General features: G+C 38.7%; 2 protein-coding genes across 5 annotated transcripts in view; both read left to right on the forward strand.

Moving 5' to 3' along the window:
• Nucleotides 1-25,546, forward strand: part of LOC137030813 (collagen alpha-1(XXV) chain-like) — a 222,707-nt gene that overhangs the window by 19,127 nt on the left and 178,034 nt on the right. The gene's annotated exons all lie outside the window — the stretch shown is intronic.
• On the forward strand, nucleotides 11,859-15,804 carry LOC137030163 (uncharacterized). The gene is made up of 2 exons (XM_067400324.1): nucleotides 11,859-12,526; nucleotides 15,684-15,804. The coding sequence occupies exons 1-2, from the start codon at nucleotides 11,859-11,861 to the stop codon at nucleotides 15,802-15,804; spliced, it is 789 nt and encodes a 262-aa protein (XP_067256425.1).

Raw genomic sequence — 25,546 nt, forward strand, 5'->3', positions numbered from 1 at the left:
AACAGGCAGACAGGATATAAACGCTCGGAATTGTACACAATGTGAAACAAGACTTCGCGATGAGGTGGTGTGTGTGAGTCCTTTATAGTCCAGATGATGTGCTAAGCTGTATGTGGCAACAGGTGATTGGTGTGGAGTGTGCATGTGACTGGCAGGGAGGATTATGGGAAATGAAGTCCGGGATCTGACAGGAACTGACAGTGATCGTGACAGGTAACCTAAATAATTAGATAATTAAAAATAATTAAAAAAAACATCCGTTTTTCATTTTCAAACAAAGATGCGTCATATAGCCAAAGTCCAGTTATTCTTTGATGTTGCCTCCTGCTCTGCGCTTTGAGAGGAATGTGGGACACATTAAGAGACAATTTCTCTTTAATAATATCTTCATGTTTTCTCCTGATGTTACAAGCAACTGACACTTGTTGTAAAAGGTCTGAAGAGCGAGTTTTATCTTCAGACATTCAGGCTATGTTTGATTTAGCGCTGCCAGAGAAAATGAAACTAAAAATCACCAGCGCTTGTGAAACGCGCTTACGTATATACAAATAAACTTGACGTGCCTTATAAAGTCTAATAACAAGCAGAAATGTGTTAAATAGAAAATGACGTGCAAACAAAAAGGGTTCTGTCCTACAGTGTTTTTTCTACTTTACCACAGTAAAGAATGCGAATAGCCTAACAGGCCTATATGCGAAAGAAAGAAATGCTTATAATCCCCTGCGTGAGTGAAGATTTGGGAAAAGAAACAGAGATTCCATGTTCAGTGGAATAACTAATGGAATATTGTTAAATTGTCTGCTAATCGGGTGACCAGATCGCGATTCACAAAACATGGACTCGCGTACCTCTCTCATTCGGCATGAACCAAAATGTTTCCATGGCTGTGATGTCATATTTAATTGCTTACCTATTATTTCTTTTGTAAACAAAGCTTTGTGCTTCACTCATGTCATATTCAAGTAAATACTTGCACAGCCCTATCAGTGGGTACCGAATATACCCGGATTCTCAGTACTACCGGTACTACAGAAATGCTGGTATTGTCACATTTTCAAAATTTCAGTACCGACTTGGTACAGAAGTACCGGTACTTTTGACAACACTACTAGTCTGCATTCTGATGTTGAACCCGGAAGTGCTGCACTGTGTTTACTATATACAGCAACCGCAGATGCTATATACAGAACCCGCCATTTTTAAAAATCTGTGTACACAGCCTATATATTTACTCCACTAACTAACTCTACAAACATTGAAAACGGGGATAGATGGACCTTTCAACCTGACGCTTAAGAGAAAATTCAGCACAACTTTGAGCAGACAAAGCGAAACATGATTATGTATTTCTGCTTAGCTAGCAAAATTGGGCATTAATAACATGGCAGACAGTAATACTTTTTAATATACTGTATACTTTCTTTGTATAACAGTTCTATCTAGTAACAGATCGTGAACTATAGAAGAAGGAGAATGCGAGCACTGTGTGCTCAGGCTCTGGCTGAGCTGTTCTCAGCGCCGTCAAATAAAAGTCCTCCGCACAATCAATGTAAAAGTCACAACAACAAGCGCAGTTTATGTCACTTTAGAGTTCCTACTGGCAGTGCAAATGCAACCAGTAAAATTGCCATAGGAACATTAGTTCTTGGGGAACCACCTGGTGGCTAGTTCCTATAACTAAGTTCCTAGAACACACCGGTGCAAAAGCCCCTGTTATTATACCATGCATATGTTTAATTTTTTTTATTTAAAGAAGAAACCAAACCAATGTACAGTTGACATTTGAGGCTTAATGCTATAGAAAAGCAATACAAAAAAAAAAAAAAAAAAATCAATAAGTGAGTTTTCAGTTTGTTTTTTTATTTACAAAATGTGGTATGCAGTTTCGTCAAACAATAGTATAAAGCTATTCAAAACAGCAATCAATGTAAATTGTGATAATTGTAATTAATAATTGTAGTAAATTAGTTCAAAAGGGAAATAATACTTATTATTCATAACTTATTATTAATTATGGATATTTGGATCAGTTCATAAGATTAACTTGATGTAGCTACATTAACATTACAATCAATTAATCACACAGTATTGATTATTAATTAATTCTAAAGGATATTTTTCATGGCCACAGAAAAATAATTCTTTCTTAGCATTTACAGAGCTTAGAGCAGGGGTAGGCAAGTTCGGTCCTAAAGAGCCGCTGTCCTGCTGAGTTTAGCTCCAACCTTAATCAAACATACCTGAACAAGCTGATCAAGCTCTTCAGGATTACTAAGGCTATTGGCAGCTGAAGGTTTTTTTTTTTTTTTTTTTCAGGGTTGGAGCTAAACTCTGTAGGACAGTGGCTCTCTAGGACTGAACTTGCCTACCCCTGGCTTAGAGTCTGTAACAAGATTGATTTTTATTAACTAAATCACAAACACAACACACACAATTGCATGTACATGGGTAAGATGGAAAGTGACAGAATGAAGCTGGAAATGGGAACAGGGAATGAAGCTATGGAAAAGAGTCATTAACCCTCAGGGGTCTGAGGATTTTTGGGGCCCTGGAGAAGTTTTGACATGCCCTGACATTTGTGCTTTTTCAGTTGTTTATAAATATATTAATGGAAAAAAAGTGTCATTACACTGGATTCAGCACAAACTATGCTACCATAATATGTGAGGAACATATATGTACATGTTTGTGTTTTTGAAGGAATAACGTTTATGCGTGGTTATTGAAAAAACAAAAAAATTAAGTCACTGAAATAAGGCCCAAAAAATATATATTTAATCTGTGTTCACAAGACTTCTGGGTATTGGAGGTTGTAGACTAGAGTTTTTGCTTCAAAATGATGTAAGAATTATTCTGCCTACTCCTGCCATATAAAACAATAGACAGATTTAAATTTTCTAAGACACTTTTTGTCAAGAAACACAGTATGCGTGGAGGCGTGAATCATCATAAATAATGGGTGATTTACACGTGAGAAGACAAAAGAATTGCATAATGCGTTTTAATGACCTGCATAAATAATGAGCTCTTTCAGTCAGGTAGGCTGTGAAAAAAAAACTTTTGTGATAATGCTGATAACAGGATTAATGTCCACTCTTGATTAAAAAAAAAACATGATTTTTGTGATCTCATGCATGCATGTATTATCGCACATGATGTGAAGAAAATTTTGTATAGCCCTTGTATGTTAGATTACAGTACCAGTCAAAAGATTTGACATTTTTATTTATTTATTTTTTTTAAGTCTTAAGTCTCTAACCAAATAATGGTTTTCTATTTTAATATACTTTAAAATATAATGTATTTCTGTGAATCAAAGCATCTGAACATTCCTACCTCTACGGCATTTCATATAGGCTACTATATTTGTTATATTATATAGCCTAAATGTTAATGTGCAGTTGACAAACTATACATCATCAAAAAGATCTAAGACTTAAGATTCACATTTCCACTCTTAAAATCTTATATTGACCATAATTTCTTAATATGCTTAAAAGCATGCACATTTGGAGAAATATTGATGGATTCTCATATGTGTATACCATTTTTTTTTTTTTTTTTTATGCAGAGGAGTAATATTTATTCAATATTTATTGTCATCACTGTGAGCACTGGATACTGTGTTTTCAATTCATACTTGCAACCGGAGGGCGCTCTGCCCCTTAGTCCACAAATTCATCTAAAGAAGAACAGGTCATGTGACAATCCAGGAACTGAACTAACAGAGGCCAGAGATCGCTAACTATGGCTATTCAAAACACTTTTCAATACAATAAATACACGATTGAGACGACGTATATATGTATTGACTGAATTTGCGTCTGAATAGTGCTGGCTCCGTGGGCGTGGCCACATTAGCGGATAATGAGCTGAATCACGGACTTCTGACATGGCTCTGTTTTTATACAGATTACATAAACAGAGAATATTTGTTTTTGATTTGATTTACACAATTTAAAACCCGACATTTCAATGTTTCTTTCGACATAAGTGTCATTTTTTGTCATTAGTATTCACTAAGTTACAGTTAATTTTCTGAGAACTATCAGATTGGACTTCCTTCAGAGGGAGACAAGAGCATCACGCATCATGTTAGTTTTCTTTATTTTACAAAAAGCACAACATTTTGTTTTTACTCTGAGTGTACACAAATAAAAGAAGATATTCCACAGATTAAAATGGTGTATAGCTCTTAATTGTATGTGCAACACTGACGGAGTATTTTGAGTCTCTTTCACACTAGTAAGAAAAAAAAAGCGGTGGTATCGCCGGCGATACCTGAGACCTCAGAGTGTTAAACCATGAAAAGAACCATCAGCTTATTATTTCAAAACACCTTGTTAAGAGGATTTTGCTGCTTACCCTAAACCTCTGTTTAGTTTAAATATTTGATACTTGCATGTCATTGCAGTAGAAGCAGTCTGTTGTTCTGAAAAGGTTCTTTGTGATTCCGTGAATTGATGGTGTTGAAGTTTCAATCGATTTCTCCTGCGTTGAATGTAGAAATGATGATGAACTTGCATGGTTAGTTTGACTCTTGTAGTTGGGAAAGAGTTCTCTCTCTCTCTCTTCTAGGTAAGCACATGGCTGAAGTGCAGGTTGAGTCAGTTGGAGCAAGAGAGCAGGTGGGCTGTGTGTGGCTCTTTAAAGTCTGGGAAAAGTCACACCTCTTAGGATTGACATAATCAATGAGAAAGGAGGAATTTCTGAGGGGGAAATTCCTCTGTGGGGAATTTTATGGCTCTTTTTTGAGCATGATTAAACTGGGCCTGGTGGGTTTGTGTCCATTTATACTCAATTAACAGGCCATTATACGATTAACAGGCCTCTGCTTTTCCACATGACCACATTCTTTAGAGCAATAAACATCTTGTCAGTTGGTATCTATGGTCACTGAGGACCTTCTTGCCCAAGAAGGTCTTTTGGAGGATGGGTCCACAGACCCCAGAGTGAATTTTAAAGATTATTTGTTAAATTGTGTATGATTTGTCTCAGTCATTACATAATTCCCCCCTTTCAATTGTTATTATCCCTCCTATGGACAATAGTGAGCATATTTGCTCACATCTTTGACATACAAGGCTGGAAGCCCTGGTGGGTTCTGGTTGGTTGTGTTTCCTGGAATGATGGTCATTCCATGGCGGATGATGTAGACAGTAGCCAGGTTAAGGTCTCTGAGGCTTATGCAGCAGGTGTTGCAAGAGCAGGTGCCTGGGCAGGGTGTCACCTGTCATCCTGAAGTCAGTTCGTTTGGGGCAGGTGTTTGCTTGTGGTTGCATGAAGTAGTTAGGTCTTTGTGTATCATGAAGAGGGTTTCAAACTGACCTAGTGCAGGTGGCAGGAGGGCAGCAGGTGGTTGTTAAACTCTGCTAACAAGGAGTCACAAGAAGTCTGAAGGTTGGAGTGTTGCTCTGCTTTTGTGGCTAAAACAGATCCCTGAACAGAACTCACAAGAGGAGTACTGTGAAGGACAAGCTTCCAGAGCTCAAGCAAGCTCAAGTGCCAGCAGCTCCTGTAACTCTGCGGCAGGTGTGTCCAGCTGTCCTTGTGCAGTCTCCGATTGACACCTGTGAAGGGTGTGAAAGAAGGACATTATTGTCAACTACTGTGGTGTTTGCAGGTTGAAGGTGCTGTCTTCCACGGCTTCTCCCAGGGGCTTGGCTGGTGCCTGGGCTGTTGCTATGGTGACAGTTCTGTGCTAGTCCTGAGCTTGCTCTGTCCAGCTACTCTCAATGTTCAGCAGTTGTCTGAGCCTTTTGAAGTCTTTTGGTTCTGTTTTGAGTCTCCGTCTCTAGCTGGTCTGTGAGGCTTTGAGCATGTGTCTGCTCCTTGTGGGACTCTGTATTCTGCTTTGTGAGGTCGTTTACCTTCTGTTACAGATCCATGAGGTGGGCTAAGATCTTGATCATCCCGGAGTGGCTGTAACTCTGGCTTAGGTCATGTGATGTTGGTCTTCTTCTCTCATTGTCCAGTTGCATTTGGCTCTGGTGCCGTAGGTTGTTAGCAGCCCTGGGTGGTACGGTGTTCATTGCAATGGCTAGTCAGTCCTCCCGGTCTCCCTTCTGGGAGGTCAAGCTGAGCATCAGCAAAATTTGGCAGACTTGTGGTGAGAGTAATGGTGAGAGTCTGTTGGCGATGTCAATTTGTAAAGAAAGACTAAGCATCTGCGCACATACACATTCAAATGCTCATACGGCAAGAACGCATTAAAAGTCTTCTGTTTTCAGTTAAAAAGGTGTAATGTAAGCGGCCCCTAAGTTAATAATTAACTATTTTTACAATGGAAGTGATTCAATCAAAAACTTACTTTAGCTCAATATTAACTTTTTCCTAGAGCTGCTATAAAGCCAAAACAGAAAATTAATTGTTTTGGCTTTATTATCACTGTGAAGCTGCTTTGAAACAATCTGTATTGTAAAAAGTGCTATTTAAATGAAGGTGACTTGACTTGAGAGTCTAATGCATAACCCTTAAGAGTTCAGAGCTAAAGGTTTAATGGGTCAGCTAGGGATATAACTTACAGTTTTGGGCATAGCTGGCTAGTAAAGTGTGTCTTTGGACCAGCTGTAATATCTTAGCTGATATTAGATTTGTGTGGTTCTGAGAATGTTTCCGAAAGTGCGTAAGATGAGGTTTAATAAATGACTTAAGGTGGTTCTTATGGTCAAATTATTTCTAAGAACCTCCTGATGGCTCGCAACAGGCTAGATCTCTTAAGAAGTGAAGAAGAGGTGGAAAAGGAAAAAGAACATCTTTCCTATTCAGATTATGTTTATTACTGGTGCTCAGGACTATAGCGATGCCCTAGTAATCACTGAGATTACTTGTGCAGCAGGATTCAAGAACTTAGTGCACTTGTTAAGAATAAACAGAATCACAAATAAAAAGTGTCTCTGGTTTCTTTAGGGCTCTATGGTGAAACAAATCCACACTAGAACAAGAGGGGTAAATGTAAATAAATCAAATAGGTGAAGGAATAAGCAAGAGAATAGGTGACTGCTATTATTATTAAAATAGATAAAGAGACCTAAATAAGTTATTAAAACAGCAGAGTACCCTGAAATTCAGAAAACTCAATAGCACTAGTGATTAACTGTTAGATTAGCTTTGGACATCACTCCTCCATAGATGCCCCCAGCTGCTGCATGTTCAAGACCACATCATGGGCGTGTCTCTCCATAAAGTTTAATCAAAGTGCCATTAAAAATTCTCAACATCTGCTAGAATTCTTCTCTAGTCAAGTCAAGTCACCTTTATTTATATAGCGCTTTTTACAATGCAGATTGTGTCAAAGCAGCTTTACACTGATAACTGGTACATAATTTGGCTGCACAGCAGCTCTTAAATAATAGTGTCAATGCAGGCAGATCAGAAGCACTGTTGAATAAATGTCAATAATACTGTGGCGACCAGGGCGGGCGAGAGCCGTGAGGGAACGGCGCGAGGTGACGCAAGTGATAACAAGCATCACCTGGGAGGCGCACCGGCCTTGAGTCTCTCACGGAGGAGCGCCGGGAGCATAAAAGGAGGAGCGACGACCGTGGAGGACGAGAGAGGACCAGGCCTGGACTTTATTTTATGTTTTATTATGTTTGTGTGGCCGGCAGACATCCGCGAGGGTCTGCCGGCATTACTTTTGTTTTGTTCTTTGTTTATTTTATATTAAAGTTTGGTTCAACGTTCGCCGGTTCCCGCCTCCTTCTTCCCGGGTTTCGGCACCAATGTAACACAGTTCGTAAATATGGGAAGGAGGAGGTGGGAACCGGCGAACATTCAACGTAACTTTAATCTCAAAATAAACAAACAAAATGAAAGTAATGCCGGCAGACCCTCGCGGACGTCTGCCGGCCACACAAACATAATAAAACATAAAATAAAGTCCAGGCCTGGTCCTCTCTCGTCCTCCACGGTCGTCGCTCCTCCTTTTATGCTCCCGGCGCTCCTCCTTGAGAGACTCAAGGCCGGTGCGCCTCCCAGGTGATGCTTGTTATCACTTGCGTCACCGGCCTCGCGCCGTTCCTTCACGGCTCTCGCCCGCCCTGGTCGCCACAAATACTATTGAATATCAAATGTCAATTGTCCCCAACTAAGCAAGCCAAAGGCGACAGCGGCAAGGAACCCAAACTCCATCAGGTGACATCAGGTGGCAAACAAGTGGCAAATAGGTGTTAAAATGGGTTAAAAAAAAGAAAAAGAAAAAAAAAACCTTGTGAGGAACCAGGCTTAGTCGGGGGGCCAGTTCTCCTCTGGCGAACAGTGCTTTGTTACAATCAGGTTGCTATCATAAGTCTGATAGGATCGCAACAATCAAAGTATTTATTTCAGTTCCATCCAGTTGAGGATCGTATTCATCACGCCGGTATGGACGGTCTGTTGAGGAACTGTGCTACTGGCTGTCATGTCGATGAGGCCTTCACAATGGATGATCCAGTTGACTCCATCTCTGCTGATACTTCAGGGCTGCGTTGTGGTCGTGTCCAGTTGAGGATCGTATTCATCATGCCGGTATGGACGGTCTGTTGAGGAACTGTGGCACTGGCTGTCGTGTTGATGATGTCTTCACAATGGATGATCTAGTTGACTCGATCTCTGCTGATACTTCAGGGCTGCGTTGTGGTCATGTCATGGCACCGGTACTTGGTCTCAGCTGGATACGGCCCAGATCCGGTTGACTACGGTAAACCTCGGGATAAAAAGAAAGACTAATATCAGCGTAGATGTCATTCTTTTTCTGATGTAACGAGTACATCTGGTGTTATAGGAAGTGTTCCCGGTTCTGGCTGACCTAATTTATGCAGCCTAATAATCCTTTTACGGATTTGAAAATATAAATTGATAATGTGTTATGTGTATGCCAGGTTAAAGAGATGCGTTTTTAGTGTAGATTTAAACTGACAGAGTGTGTCTGCTTCCCGAACAATGCTAAGAAGATTGTTCCAGAGTTTAGGTGCCAAATAGGAGAAGGATCTACCGCCTGCGGTTGATTTTGATATTCTAGGTATTATCAGCTGGCCTGAACTCTGAGATCGCAATAAACGTGAAGGACTATAATGTATTAAGAGCTCGCTTGGGTACTGGGGAGCTAAACCATTTAGTGCTTTGTAAGTAATTAGCAAGATTTTAAAATCTATACGATGTTTAACAGGAAGCCAATGCAGTGATGACAGAACTGGGCTAATATGGTCATACTTCCTAGTTCTAGTAAGAACTCTAGCTGCTGCATTTTGTACGAGCTGTAGTTTATTTATCAAGCGGGAGGAACAACTACCCATTAGAGCGTTACAGTAATCTAGCCTTGAGGTCATGAACGCATGAACTAACTGTTCTGCATTCTTCATTGAGAGCATATGTCATAGTTTCGATATATTTTTAAGATGGAAGAATGCAGTTTTACAAATGCTAGTAACATGGCCTTCAAATGAATCCTAACTGACGGCGAAGACTTAACAGAGCAGCCATCAAGTGTTAGACAGTATTCTAGATTATTGCGTGAAGAAGTTTTCGGTCCAAAAATTAGAATCTCTGTTTTTCCTGAATTTAGTAGTAGGAAATTACTGGTCATCCAGTTTTTTATATCAGCTATACATTCTGTTAATTTAGCGAATTGGTGATTATCATCAGCGTAACAATGAAAACTAACCCCATGCTTCCTAATGATATCTCCCAATGGTAGCATGTACAGAGTAAAAAGCAACGGTCCTAGTACTGAGCCTTGCGGTACTCCATATTTAACTTGTGATTGATATGACATCTCATCGTTTACTACTACAAACTGATAACGGTCAGATAAGTATGATTTGAACCATGCCAATGCAATTCCACTAATGCCAACATAGTTTTCGAGTCTGTTTAGAAGAATATTGTGATCGATAGTGTCAAATGCAGCACTAAGATCCAGTAACACTAATAGAGAGATACAACCACGATCTGATGATAAGAGCAAATCATTAGTAACTCTAATGAGAGCAGTCTCAGTACTATGGTATAGTCTAAATCCTGACTGGAAATCTTCACAGATACTATTTCTTTCTAAAAAGGAACATAGTTGTGATGAAACTGCCTTTTCTAGTATTTTTGACAGAAAAGTGAGATTTGAAATCAGCCTGTAATTAACTAATTCTCTAGGATCAAGTTGTGTTTTTTTTAATAAGAGGTTTAATAACAGCCCGCTTAAAGGTTTTTGGTACGTATCCTAGCGATAAAGATGAATTAACAATATTAAGAAGAGGATCTATGACCCCTGGAAGCATCTCTTTCAATAGCTTAGTCGATATAGGGTCTAACATACATGTGGATGATTTTGATGATTTAACAAGTTTTGACAATTCTTCCTCTCCTAAAGCAGTAAATGAATTGAATTTTTCTTTAGGGACACTACAATGCAATGTCTGACACAAGACTGTAGTAGAAGGTTGCATGGTTATAATTTCAACAATTTCAACGGCATCAATATCGATTCCATGTGACAATATTAGATCTAAAGTATGATTACGACAATGAGTGGGTCCCGACACGTGTTGTCTAACACCAATAGAGTTTAGAATGTCTGTAAATGCCAATCCTAATGAGTCTTTTTTATTATCTACATGGATATTAAAATCACCAACAACCAGGACTTTATCTGCAGCTAGTACTAATTCTGATAGAAAATCGGCAATCTCTTTGATAAAGTCTGTATGGTGTTCTGGTGGCCTTTATACAGTAGCCAACACAAATGTCAACTTACATAATGTTACGTAAAGCACCATCACTTCAAAGGAATTATATCTGAAATACTTCTGGCTGATACTGTAAATATTACTATAAATTACAGCAACACCTCCCCCTTTTCCTTTCTGTCGAGGATTGTGTCGATAATCATAACCTTGAGGACTAGACTCATTTAAAGTAATGTAATCGTCCGGTTTTAGCCAGGTTTCTGTCAAACACAGCACATCTAGATTATTGTCTGTGATAATATCGTTTACAATAAGTGCTTTTGAAGAAAGTCATCTAATATTTAACAACCCAAGCTTTATCATTTGTTTATCATTATTATCTCTATTTTTTATTTGTTGAACATCAATTAAATTTTTACCATTTAATGGGTTTGGACGTTTTTTGTTTTTACTAATTCGGGGTACAGACACAGTCTCTATGTGATAATATCTAGGTGCAAGAGTTTCTATGTGTTGGGAATTATCTGACTTCTGTAACGTGAGGCAGCCAGCAGACGGTCGGTTTAGCCAGTTTTTGGGGCAGACCTGACCTGTTGAAAAGAGATGGTATTCATCCGTCCCGGGATGGTGCTGCTCTTATCTCTAGTAATATGGCACATAGTCTCAGAGCTAAAACATGACAAACTGGGGCCCAGGACTCCGTATAGCTTAGTTTTCTCTTACTTTTATTGATTTTTGATTATATTATTATTGCCTACCACATTAATCTGACGTCGCTAGCTTGTAATCTTTGAATCTAAATCGCTGTAACGCGGTTGGATCTCGCTGGTTAACTTGTTATCAGTCTCGCGCGCTCCTTTTTTAACGCGTTCATCAAACAGCTGTGGTAACTCGGATCGGATCAGTCTACAAATATGGTGAGTCATGTCATCCTCTCCCTCAGTCATCTTTTGCACAGTCTGTAACATGTTTAGTGTAGCTCTCTCAGTCAGCGACGAGGGATTTACATCTCATAAATGTAGGGAAATCGTCAGGCTGACAGAGAGAATCTCAGAATTAGAGACACGCATCCAAACTTTAATCGAGGATAGTAAGAACGTAGGAGCCTCAGATACTGTTTTGGATGCGACTAGCTTAGTGAACTCTGTACATTGTTCGGTTCCGGCTGTAGAGCCCGCGCAGCAGGGCACTTGGGTAATGGTGAGGCGGACTAGCCGTGGAAAACACCACTCTTCCGTTCCAGTAAGAACATCAAACAGGTTCTCCCCACTCAGTGACGCACCCACTGAGAATTCTGTTGAAAGTGCCCTAATCATTGGCGATTCTATTACACGGAACGTGAAAATAGTGACACCAGCCACCATAGTCACATGTTTGCCGGGAGCCAGAGCACCTGACATCAAAGCAAATTTAAAAGTGTTGGCTAATGCTAATCGTAAATACTCTAAAATTATTATTCACGACGGCACAAATGATGTTCGACTTCGCCAGTCGGAGATCACTAAAATTAACATTAAAGAGGTGTGTGAACTCGCAAGTGCAATGTCAGGAGAAGTAATTTGTTCTGGCCCTCTTCCTGTTCGTCGGAGTGATGAGATAGTTAGCAGATTATCATCACTCAATGGCTGGCTGTCTAAGTGGTGTCCACAGAATAATATAGGTTTCATAGACAATTGGAAAAGCTTTTGGGGCAGACCTGACCTGTTGAAAAGAGATGGTATTCATCCGTCCCAGGATGGTGCTGCTCTTCTCTCTAGTAATATGGCACATAGTCTTAGAACTAAAACACGACAAACTGGGGCCCAGGACAGGAAGCAGACAGACTGGCTAAACCGACCGTCTGCCAGCTGCCTCACGTTACAAAAGTCAGATAATTCCCAACACATAGAAACTCTCGCACCTAGACATTATCACATAGAGACTGTGTCTGTACCCCGAATTAATAAAAACAAAAAAACTTCCAAACCCATTTAATAGTAAAAATTTAATTGATGTTCAACAAATAAAAAATAGAGATAATAATGATAAACAAATGATAAAGCTTGGGTTGTTAAATATTAGATGACTTTCTTCAAAAGCACTTATTGTAAACGATATTATCACAGACAATAATCTAGATGTGCTGTGTTTGACAGAAACCTGGCTAAAACCGGACGATTACATTACTTTAAATGAGTCTAGTCCTCAAGGTTATGATTATCGACACAATCCTCGACAGAAAGGCAAAGGGGGAGGTGTTGCTGTAATTTATAGTAATATGTCAGAATCATTCAAAAGAATTTCAAATATAATTCCTTTGAAGTGATGGTGCTTTATGTACATTATGTAAGTTGACATTTGTGCAGGCTACTTTATACAGGCCACCAGGACACCATGCAGACTTTATTAAAGAATTTGCTGATTTTCTATCAGAGTTAGTACTGGCTGCGGATAAAGTCCTTGTTGTGGGTGATTTTAATATCCATGTAGATAATAATAAAGACACATTTGAATTGGCATTTGCAGACATTTTAAACTCTATTGGAGTTAGACAACACGTGTCAGGACCCACTCATTGTCGTAATCATACCCTAGATCTAATACTGTCGCATGGAATTGATATTGATGCTGTTGAAATTCTACAGCAGAGCGATGATATATCAGATCATTATTTAGTCTTGTGTATACTACAGTTAGCCAAGGCTACAAAACCACCACCCAGCCATAAATATGGTAGAACCATCACTTCTACCACTAAAGATTGCTTTATAAATAATCTCCCCGAGCAGTTTCATCGCCTTAGTATACCTGACAACTTAGAAGAACTCGATGCTGCAACAGAAACTATTGGCTCTCTCTTTTCCAGCACATTAGATGCAGTCGCTCCTTTACGTCTAAAGAAGATTAAGGAAAATAATCCAACGCCGTGGTATGATGAGCACACTCGGGCTCTAAAACGAGCTGTGAGAAAAGCCGAACGTAGTTGGAAGAAAACAAAACTAGAAGTTTTTCGCCTTTTGTGGAAAGAAAAAATGATTGAGTACAGAACGGCTATAAGAAATGCTAGATCTACTTATTTTTCAAATCTCTTAATAGAAAACAAACATAATCCTAGGTATTTATTTGACACAGTGGCTAAATTAACTAGAAACAGAGATTCAACTGCGGACGTTTCCAAAGAGCACAGCAGTAATGACTTTATGAACTTCTTTACTTGCAAGATTGACAATATTAGAGAGAAAATTAAAAACATGCAACCGTCTACAGTTTCGCTTCAGACAGTGCACTGTAGTGTCCCTGAGGTAAAACTAGAATCATTCGCCGCTATAGGAGAGGAAGAATTATCTAAACTTATCAAATCATCAAAATCAACAACATGTATGTTAGACCCAATGCCGACTAAACTACTGAAAGAAATGCTTCCAGAGGTCGTAGGTCCATTTCTTGATATAATTAATTCATCCTTAACACTAGGATACGTGCCAAAAACTTTTAAGCAGGCTATTATTAAACCTCTTATGAAAAAACTGAACTAAATCCAAGAGATTTAGTAAATTACAGGCAAATCTCGAATCAACCTTTTCTGTCAAAGATACTAGAAAAGGCAGTTTCAACACAACTGTGCTCCTTTTTAGAAAGAAATGTAATCTGTGAGGATTTCCAGTCAGGATTTAGACTATACTATAGTACTGAGACTGCTCTCGTTAGAGTTACAAACGATCTACTCTTATCATCCGATCATGGCTGTATTTCTCTATTAGTGTTATTAGATCTCAGTGCTGCTTTTGACACTATCGATCACAACATTCTAAAAAGACTTGAAAACTATATTGGCATTAGTGGAATTGCTTTGGCATGGTTCAAATCTTACCCATCTGACCGTTATCAGTCTGTAGTAGTTAATGAAGAGATGTCGTATCGATCACAAGTTCAATATGGAGTACCACAAGGCTCAGTACTAGGACCGTTGCTTTTCACTCTGTACATGCTGCCCTTAGGAGAGATAATTAGGAAGCATAGAGTTAGTTTTCACTGCTACGATGACGATACTCAGCTCTATATTTCCTCGCGCCCTGACGAAACCTACAAATTCACAAAACTAACAGAATGCATAGCAGACATTAAAAACTGGATGACAAGAAATTTCTTATTATTGAATTCAGAAAAAACTGATATCCTAATCTTTGGACCAAAAACTTCCTCACGAAAAAACCTTGAATACTCTCTAACACTTGACGGGTGCTCCATTAAATCTTTGTCCTCAGTTAGGAACCTGGGTGTGCTCTTTGATACCAATCTTTCATTTGAAAGTCATGTTTCCAGTATCTGTAAAACCGCCTTCTTCCATCTAAAAAACATATCTAAATTACGACACATGCTCTCAATGATAAATGCGGAACAGTTGGTTCATGCATTCATGACCTCAAGACTAGATTATTGTAACGCTCTACTGGGTGGTGGTTCTGCTTGGCTTTTAAACAGACAACAGTTGGTCCAAAATGCGGCTGCTAGAGTTCTTACTAGAACCAGAAAGTATGACCATATTAGCCCAGTTCTGTCAACATTACATTGGCTCCCTATTAAACATCGTATAGATTTTAAAATCTTGCTACTTACTTATAAAGCTCTAAATGGTTTAGCTCCCCAGTACCTAAGTGAGCTCTTAATGCATTATAGTCCTTCACGTCTATTGCGATCTCAGAATTCAGGCCAGTTGATAATACCCAGAATATCAAAATCAACTGAAGGCGGCAGATCCTTTTCCTATTTAGCACCTAAACTCTGGAACAATCTTCCTAGCATTGTTCGGGAAGCAGACACACTCTGTCAGTTTAAATCTAGACTAAAAACACATCTCTTTGCTCTTGCAAACAGATAACACATTATCAATACATTAACATTTTTCAAATCCGTTAAAAGATTGTTACGCTGCAATAATTAGGTCGGCCGGAACCTAGAACATTTCCTATAACACTAGATATACCTGTACATCAGAATAAGAATGGCATCTACACTAATATCAGCCTCTCTGCTTATCCTGAGGTTTGTCGGGTGCTGGATCCAGGCCATATCCAGATCAGATGGAGTACCTGTATCTGGACCTTACTACAATGTAGCCCAGGAGACAATGGGCCTACAGATCCAGTTCTGGCTGCATCTATAATTCAGATTTTTAATCCCCGTATCCGCTTACATATATTTATATATAATCTATTTTTAATCTCAATAATAAAAATGTATAATTCAGATTTTGATCTCCATATCCATTTACATATATTATATATATCTTCCAAGGGGTTTTTTCCCTCCTAGGACTTTTTTCCCAGTGTTAGCACGCTGGGTTTTTCTCCTAGGGGTTTTTTTTTCCACCCCTGGGAGTCAGCCAACATTGGCTTAATGTAGCACCATCTTGTATATGTTACACATTACCACGCTTGCTTGTACAGCTTATTTTTAACCACTACTCTTTTTTTTCTGCGCTTCTAATATGTAAAGCTGCTTTGAAACAATTACCAATTGTAAAAAGCGCTATATAAATAAATTTGACTTGACTTGACATGTCAGGTGCTCTGGCTCCCGGCAAACATGTGACTATGGTGGCTGGTGTCTCTATTTTCACGTTCCGTGTAATAGAATCGCCAATAACTAGGGCACTTTCAACAGGATTCTCAGTGGGTGCGTCACTGAGTGGGGAGAACCTGTTTGATGTTCTTAATGGAACGGAAGAGTGGTGTTTTCCGCGGCTAGGCCGCCTCACCGTTACCCAAGTGCCCTGCTGCGCGGGCTCTACAGCCGGAACCAAACAATGTACAGAGTTCACTAAAGTTAAATTAAAGTTTGGATGCGTGTCTCTAATTCTGAGATTCTCTCTGTCAGCCTGACTATTTCCCTACATTTATGAGATGTAAATCCCTCGTCGCTGGCAGAGAGAGCTACACTGAACATGTGACAAACTGAGCAGGAGATAACAGTGGGAAAGGATGACATGACTCACTGTGTTTGTAGACTGATCCGAGTTACCACAGCTGTTTGATGAACACTTTGAAAAGGAGCGCGCGAGACTGATGACAAGTTAACAAGCGAGATGCAAACGCGTTGTAACAGCGATTTAGATTCAAAGATTACAGGCTAGCGACGTCAGATTAATGTGGTAGGCAATGATAATAATAATATAAGCAACAATGAATAAAAGTAAGAGATTCAATAAAAGTAAGAGAAAACAAAGCTATACGGAGACGCAAACACCAGCAGCGAGGCAGAGGCAGCGAGGCAGACAGGAGCAATCTAGCTAAACAGTTTACACATAATTCAATTTAGATTTAATTAACAAAGTAACGTCAAATTTAGCTGAACATGGTTCAGGAAGGAATACACTTGGTGTAATTAGCTGAGAAGAATTAAAGGTAAGGAAAGAGAAAGTGAGAAATCAGAAATGTGGTTAAAGGAGAATGGTTTAGATCACTTTACACTGAAGACCCACGAGCTGCAGTTAAAGGCTTTAAATAAATGATGCTAACTGCTGATTGTTGAAGCTATTAGTTAGCTTAGTCTTAGCTAAAGGTTGGGTTAGCTTAGCCACCTAGGCTGGTTTGTTTACAATATGGTGTCACAAGGTGATGAGTATGTGCTATCTAGAGTTAGCACTTCCTGTGACAAGTCATTGTCATGGAAACCAATGCACATCAGAGCAATTTGAACAGTTCATGAAGAGTGTTTGCACATTTTGAATGAGTTATGCATAGAGTTAAAATGTGGCGCTTATACTTTCAAGAATATTCAAGAACTTGATGTTATATTCAGTAAAATGCAAATGTTTTGGTATTTGCAAATTTTACTCATGTAAACTTTTTTCTGTGAATGAATGCTTCTCTCTACTTTGAACAATAGGCTTCTTGCACACATTTAAAGAGTAGATAAACAGATTTGCTGTAAGTTAAAGCTCCTTTAAGTACACATAATTACATCCATCTCTTGCATGAATACTGATGTTTCTTTTAGCAAATGAAACAGTATTGATCACCATACTTGTAGATGCAGTCAATCTCTAGATGAATGGCATCAATCTAACTATAATTTGTAAGGACTTTACAACATAGAACGATGAGTGCTGCTCAAATCAACTTTCACATGACACTGTACTGAGACTTCTTCATCAGCAACAGGTCATGAAACCCCAAAACATTTTTTTGAGATGTAAACAGATATGTATAGGCTGCACATCACTGCAAACAGTAAAGGTACTCGTTAATGTTATTCATAAGTGAAAAATAGTTATTTTTGCAGTCTTCCGGTTTGAAAAGCTGAGTCGGAGCAACGTCACAAAATCTGACATAATCGTGTACTTTCGGCCCAAGTATGGGCATGGTCGAACATGCTGATGTAGACTGTTTTGAGCGATTCTCGACATATATTCATGACATAAAGCTCACTTAATCCAATCACTGCGCCGTAGTATGCATAAGATTATAATTGCGGTATTATGCATGAGGAAGTATCACTTCTCTCGCCTCGGTCTCTTGTCATTCAGACATATCGTTGGTGTTTGTTTCCTCAGTGCTACAACACAATGTGTTTTCCTGAGACACGACCAAAGCAGAAGTTTGTGTGCATGTGGATTGTTTTGCTGTAATCTACCAGCACAAATGGAAAATATGTTCGTGTGAGATCGCATTACAGCAGAGAATTCAAATGTCACAAAAGTGCGGCTCATTCACCTCTGCCTGCTCTAGCTGTGTTCAAACATGTGAGCCATAGGCTGTTTCCCTCAGCACAGCAGCACATGTGTTGTTTTGTTTTTGCCCACAATGCGGTCAGAACTGGAGTTTGAATAGGAACAGATGCAAAATTTGACTGTTATGATAAAGACGCGGAGCGCACATATGATCGGTTTCAGCGCGGAGCTCCGCGATGAGTTTAATAACACTAGCCACGTGGCTAGTCTTCTTTAAATGAATCATTTGTGCAAACTGGACACTGATACAGTGGTGTAGCCTATCTGAACGCAACAACACGATTATTCTAATAGACAAAAGACTGATTTTGAGACTGCAGTGTAGCCTATTATTAGCCCTATTAAATATTCTTTCGCATTTCTCCCTTGTGCTTGGGAGTTTGTTGTCATTTTCTCCGTGCTCATATATTAATATTCATTATTGTGTATAATGAGTGTGTTCTATGTCTGTGCTTCATTGGTTGTTCTCTCCCCTCTTCCCCCCTCTACACTCCCACTTTTCCAGAGCTTTACACACCCATTTTTACAAAGTTTTTCCAGCTCAGAGGTGTGAACGACCATGCTAAAACAGGGGGGTTTCATGACCCTTTAAACAATACTGTGATTGGGATCTTCTTCCACCAGAGCAGAATAATCAATTCTGGTAGAGTTTACATATACCGCTGAGATGAGATTCCTTTGTCAAAACAGATTTACGCTTTAAACAGTAGGACAGAACCAAAATACAACAGAGCCAAAATACCAAAAATAACCAGCTTTACTATTGCCAGCTGCTCAGTCAAAAAGATGGAGGGATAAAATATGCTCTCTCAGAACCATATACAATGTTTTTACAATATAAACAACATAAAGTAAATGTTGTAATAATTAATCAACAGTAGACAGTAAGCAAACAATTAGCATAGATGTGCAGTATTCATCTGCTCTGAAACCAAGAGCGCCATGTTGCTATTTTGAGACATTTCATATGCATATCATATTGAATCACATTATTAATCATCTACTTTTGAATCATATTAGGCTGTTTGCCTCAAATGAGACCACTCAATGTCCTCTGTGGTTCTCCATTGTCTTTTGGATGAGATGCACTAGCTCATGCGTGGCTGAGGACACACTTGAATGCCTTTAAGCCAGACAAACTGATTCCATCAGTCCTGGTGAGGGTACAATAAGATGGAATTTGTCTTCTGTTGGTGTCACTGTGAAGGCCATCCATGCAACCTCCATGCAACATTTTAAATGTGAAGGCCAAAATAGTGTGTAAAAATAGTGCAGTCTTTTTCTCCTCCACCCTTTGGGTCGTCAAAGGATGAAAGATTGCACAGACTTTGTCAAGCATTAATGTTGATGTATGTCGATTGTGCAAGACAGTGGCATAAATCAGATCAGTTGTTTCTTTGTTTTTGGGGTTGTGGCAACAGGATAGGCCTCTTCAGAAACTTTCATTAGTGTTAGTTTGTGTTGAGGCATGGGCATGGACTTGTAGCATGACACATCACAGCGTTGAGAGTGACTTGGTTACTTATGTAAACTTGGTTCCCTGAATAGGGCATGCTACTCCATTACTGCTTTGTTTTTTTATCGAAATCTGAGGAATGATGACACCATCATCCAATAAATTGGTGGGCTTCAGACAATCAAAAAAATAAATAAATAAATAAATAAAAAATACAGGCTTCAGACAATCATCACACCTGGGGATGTTCCTGTAGCATAAGAGAAAACCAGAGGTAACAAAAGTGCACGTAACAAATAATAACAAACCACAAACAAAGGCAGAAACAACTGAGACTAAATAGACAGAACTAATGAGCAAACACAAAACAGTTGGGTGCAATGAAACGAGGATAATGAGTCCAGGAGTGAATTATGGGAAATGCAGTTCAGACAGGTGACAAAAGTCCATGTTGGAGTGCCCTCTGGCAGCTAAACAGGGCACTCCAACTCATGATCATGACATTTATATAGCGCTTTTTACAATGCAGTTTGTGTCAAAGCAGCTTTATATAGTGCTTTTTACAATGCATATTGTGTCAAAGCAGCTTTACAGTGATAACTGGTATATAATTTGGCTTCACAGCAACTCTTTAAGAAAATGGTGTTATTGTCCAGCTTAAGTAAATTCAGTATTGATTCATTCCATTGAAAAAAGCAATAATTAATTAGTTCATCTATAAATTAGCACTGGAAAAAACAGTGATGTCATCGTCCAGCTCAGTTCTGTTCACATACAATGGTGTCAATACAGGCAAATCAAAAACATTGTTGAATATCAAGTGTCCCCAACTAAGCAAGTCAAAGGCAAAAGTGGCAAGGAACCCAAACTCCAACAGGTGGCATCAGATGACAAACAGGTGATAAAAATGGATCTCTGCTGACACTTCAGGGCTGCGTTGTTGTCACGTCTAGGTGCAGGTTCTCCATCTGATCTAGATATGGCCTCGGGATAAACAGAGAGACTAATATTAGTGTAGATGTCATTCTTCTTCTGATTTAACGAGTACATCTGGTACAACTGGTGTCACTTGACATTTGATATTCAATAGTATTATTGACATTTATTCAACAGTGCTTCTGATCTGCCTGCATTGACACTATTATTTAAGAGCTGCTGTGCAGCCAAATTATGTAACAGTTATCAATGTAAAGCTGCTTTGACACAATCTGCATTGTAAAAAGCGCTATATAAATAAAGGTGACTTGACTTGACTTGTTATAGGAAGTGTTCCAGGTTCCGGCTGAACACTAATTTATGCAGCCTAACAATCCTTTAATGGATTTGAAAACATAAATTCATAATGTGTTGTGTATACAAGGTTAAATAGATTTTTAGTCTAGATTTAAACTGACAGACTGTCTGCTTCCCGAACAATGCTAGGAAGATTGTTCCAGAGTTTAGGAGAAGGATCTACCATCTGCAGTTGATTTGAATTTATTCTAAGTATTATTAATTGGCCTGAATTCTGAGATTGCAATAGACGTGAAGGACTATAATGTGTTAAGAGCTCGCTCAGATACTGGGGAGCTAAACCATTTAGTGCTTTGTAAGTGATTAGCAAGATTTTAAAATCTGTACGATGTTTAAATGGGTCATGAACTGTGTTGGTTTATTGTTTTATAATGTTTCCTGGGGTGCACTTATAATGTTAGAATGCTTTTTACATCCAAAATTGTCATAATTTATAAATTAAAGGCATTTTTCCTACCCTGATTTTAGTCCTCTGGTTTGAACGCTCTGTTTTAAGGGGCGTGTCTGCTGTGAGACTTCAGTGTAAATGCTCACTACTGTGATTGGCTAACATCTTTCCATTTGAAATAGCCAAATATTACTTTCTCTTTTAGCGCGTTTTTACTATTACAGCTCTCAAGGTTAACTAATCGTGTAAAGTGTTGCATTACATTTAGATCTATGGCATTATATTGAGATTGTGGCATGAAAGGATGCATAGATGAACACTGTAGCCAATTAAAGACATGTTGAACACATGAAAGCAGTGATCTCGTCATTGCAACTCAATTTCTGTACACTAACAAATGCTTTCATCTTCACTAACAGTGCAAACGTGATATAACTAAAAGATTTGTTGAATAAAATGGGAGTTTTGCACGTCAGTCATTGATAAACTCGCACTGTGATTGGCAGCTTCAGTGCGCGCTGCTCCAATGACTGCAAAGAAAGCTTTCTTTGATTGCTTTCTTTATATAATTTAATCACAGTTAAATAACAGATTATTTCCGTCCTACTAAGAGAAACAACGCAAGTTGAGTGTTTATTCATGGTTTTGATTTACTGACAAACACAGACAAACAACATCTGACTGTACATGAATCTTTAATATCAGATCAGGCATTAAAATTAACACATTACTCACATGTTATCGCATTACTATCAAGTCCAGGCACTGCACAATATTTTGTAATCCTCAACGGTATGTTTATTGCTTGGTAGCTCAAACCGGTTTAACCACATGTTACTTAGGCTACCTATTCTATTGCATGTCATGCGTGAATCAGTGGGCGGGGCTAAACAGGAAGTGATGAAGTAGGCATTGATTTTCTTCTGCAGAGGCAGTGCTTGCTGCCCTTTGACGTCATAGATCCCCACTTTGTAAATCCTGTCGTTTGCTGGGTCTGGTGTCAATTAAAGCTTTTATTGGACTAACAAGGAAGTTTTTAGCTCTAAAATTTACAGGATATACTTAAAGTATAATGACCTCTTATATTCTATTTTATATTCTATATTATATTAAGTTCATCACCCCTTTAATAGTTTAATAGTTCAAGCTGCTCGCTTGATAAAGTAAAGATGGTTCAAAACCCAGCAGCTAGAGTTCTTACTAGAAACAGGAAGTATGACCATATTAGCTGGATTCTGCCAGCACTACATTGGGAGCCAACCATCTAGTAGAGCATTACAGTAATCTAGCCTTGAGGTCATGAACGCATGAACTAACTGTTCTGCATTTGTCATTGAGAGCATTTGTTGTAGTTTAGATATATTTTTAAGAAGGAAGAATGCTGTTTTACAAATGCTAGAAATGTGGCTTTCAAATGAGAAATTGGCATCAAAGAGCACACCCAGGTTCCTAACTGATAATGAAAACTTAACAGAGCAGCCATCAAGTGTAAGACAGTATTCTAGGTTATTACATCCAGAAGTTTTTGGTCCAGTAATTAGAATCTGTTTTTTCTGAATTTAGTTGTAGGAAATTACTGGTCATCCAATTTTTTGTATCAGCTATGCATTATGTAGCAAATTAGCTCAAAATAAATATGAATAATTAATCATAACTAGTTATAATTAATTATTAATATTTTAATCAGTTAATAAAATTAACTGAATGTAATAAACTTAATATTACAATCAATTAACCTGTTGTTCAATGAACACACAGTGTTAATTGTTTATTAATTCTAAGAAATGTTCATTTCCAGGTTATGGGAAATAACAATCTTATTCTACTAAAAGCCTGTAGTCAGGACCGACATGAATAGGGACTCCCGTATATGAGCGCAAAACACGGACAACCTTACGTGTGACATTAACAAGACTTTATTAACTAGACTAAACACTTAAACTACTCTAATATTCACACACATACATGCATACAGTTTACCAAGAGAGAGAGAGAGCTAGAGCAGAGTACAGGAAGCAAGAGGTTACATCATTGTTGGGCATTTCAGCAGATCAACAGCCTTGAGCAAACCATCAGTTTAGTTTTAACAGGCCCTTCTTTAAAAGGGGTAAGGATACTCAATGTATCCGATAATGAGACTAAGTTTGATACTTGCATGTCTCTCCAAGATGAATTAAAACTGTCCTGATGCAATTTGTGGAGGCTCCCGTTGAATCTTTGCTGATATTGTCTTGATGAAAGAGAACCAGTTGGATTCAGAGGAGTCTCAGTTCTCTTTTCTTCTGTGTCTCTATTCTGTCAGGGTCCTTGCGTCTGTCCCAAGCCTCCATCTCTAGCTGGTCTATGTGGCTTTTAGCATGCATCAGCTCCTTGTGAGTCTCTGTGATCTGGAGTTTGAGGTTGTTCACCTCCTGTTTCAAAACAGCGAGGATGTGGGCCAGGAAGAAGTTGACTTCAGTCAGATCATTGTGATCACACCTCTGGTTTGAGTCGTCTGCCTTTACTTCTCTTCCATCTTTGTCCAGTTGCTTTTGGCTCTGGTGCTGTAATTGATCAGCAGCACTGGTTAGGAGGGTGTTCCTCACGACACCTAGCCAGTCCTTTTGGTCTGCCATCTGGGCAGTTAGGCTGAGCATCTGCAACATTTAGGCATGCTTGTGGTGAGAGTAAGGGCAAGAGACTACTGCAAGATCAAACAGAATTTAGGGCTAAAGGCACAGTTGTATAAAATACAGCTAGGTTCAACAAATGACTTAAGATGGTTCTTGTGGTCAAATTATTTCTTAGTATTTCTTACTGATGGCTCACGACAGGCTTGACCTCTGAACAAATAGGAAAGAAAAAGGGAGAGGAAGAGGAGAGCTTTCCTATTAGATTCTGCTTATTAGTGGTGCTCAAAATTGAGCCCTAGTAATTGTTCAGATTACTTTGTAGCTGGCTCATAAAAGCCAATAAGGAGTTCCCCTTTCAGAGGGAAGTTTTACGAGTCTTTGTTCTGTAGCAAGATATTAGCATAAGACACTGGATTGGATGAATGAGAGAATAACCTTCTAGATTCTTATAATACTAATGTGTCACAGAGTTAGTAACATGTAACATAAATTACCAAATAGGAAATGAAAGTTGGAATCCGTAGATACCAAGCATGCTGCCAATGTGATCTCAGTTAACTATACATTTGCAACTATGGAACATTAATACCAAAATAGTTCAAAAGAGAGAATTAATACATAGAATAAAGCCTATAAAAGGAAAGTCATGAGATGGGAAACTTGGATACATGTTTATACATTTCCCAAGTGGTTATATAGAGAATACATAGGATTAAGAGAGTTTATTTGTCCTTCTCAGGAAGAATGAGTCACTAGTCTCTCCAGAATTCTTCTGGATCATAAAAGTACCATATACCTGTAACAGGACACCTAGGTTGGCCTGTGTGCTAGCAACATTGGGATGCTGGTTACAGTTTTAGGGGGATGAGTTCAGAGAACTTTGATAGTGAGAGTGAGTTTATGGGTAATTCATTAAATACAATGAATAATTGTGTGGCTGATTGGTCCAGACGTTACAATTACGTTAATTTTGTGATTGGTAAGTTTCGACAGAGGGCAAAGAAACATAGAGCAGAGTATCATCAGCATAACGGTGTAAACTAACGCCATGCTTCTGTTTTCAAGTTACACCAGGATGCTCTCCCTCTGGTTCCCCTTCCACACACAACAAGGGAATTTAGTATTAAGCATCAGCACTGAATACAGAAGGACATGCTGGGAAGTTTTATCCTCTGTTTATGACCTATATTGTAGATATGATCTTTGACCACAGAGACCTGGCACTTGATCAGCAAAGTAGCTGAAAAGCAGAAATAGGAAAGGTGTCCTCAAGCTTCTGCTCCTACACAGTTTGAATCAATTTAGGATTTCTAAACAGACGTTATTTATGAAATGTTAATTTCTATAGCCCATTTTAACTAAATATGGTATCTTGTCATTCAAACATAGAAATAAACAATTTTCTTTTTTACTCAAGTAGCTTTT

This window comes from Chanodichthys erythropterus, chromosome 11, assembly GCF_024489055.1.
Source record: "Chanodichthys erythropterus isolate Z2021 chromosome 11, ASM2448905v1, whole genome shotgun sequence".
NCBI classification, from domain to species: Eukaryota; Metazoa; Chordata; class Actinopteri; order Cypriniformes; family Xenocyprididae; genus Chanodichthys; species Chanodichthys erythropterus.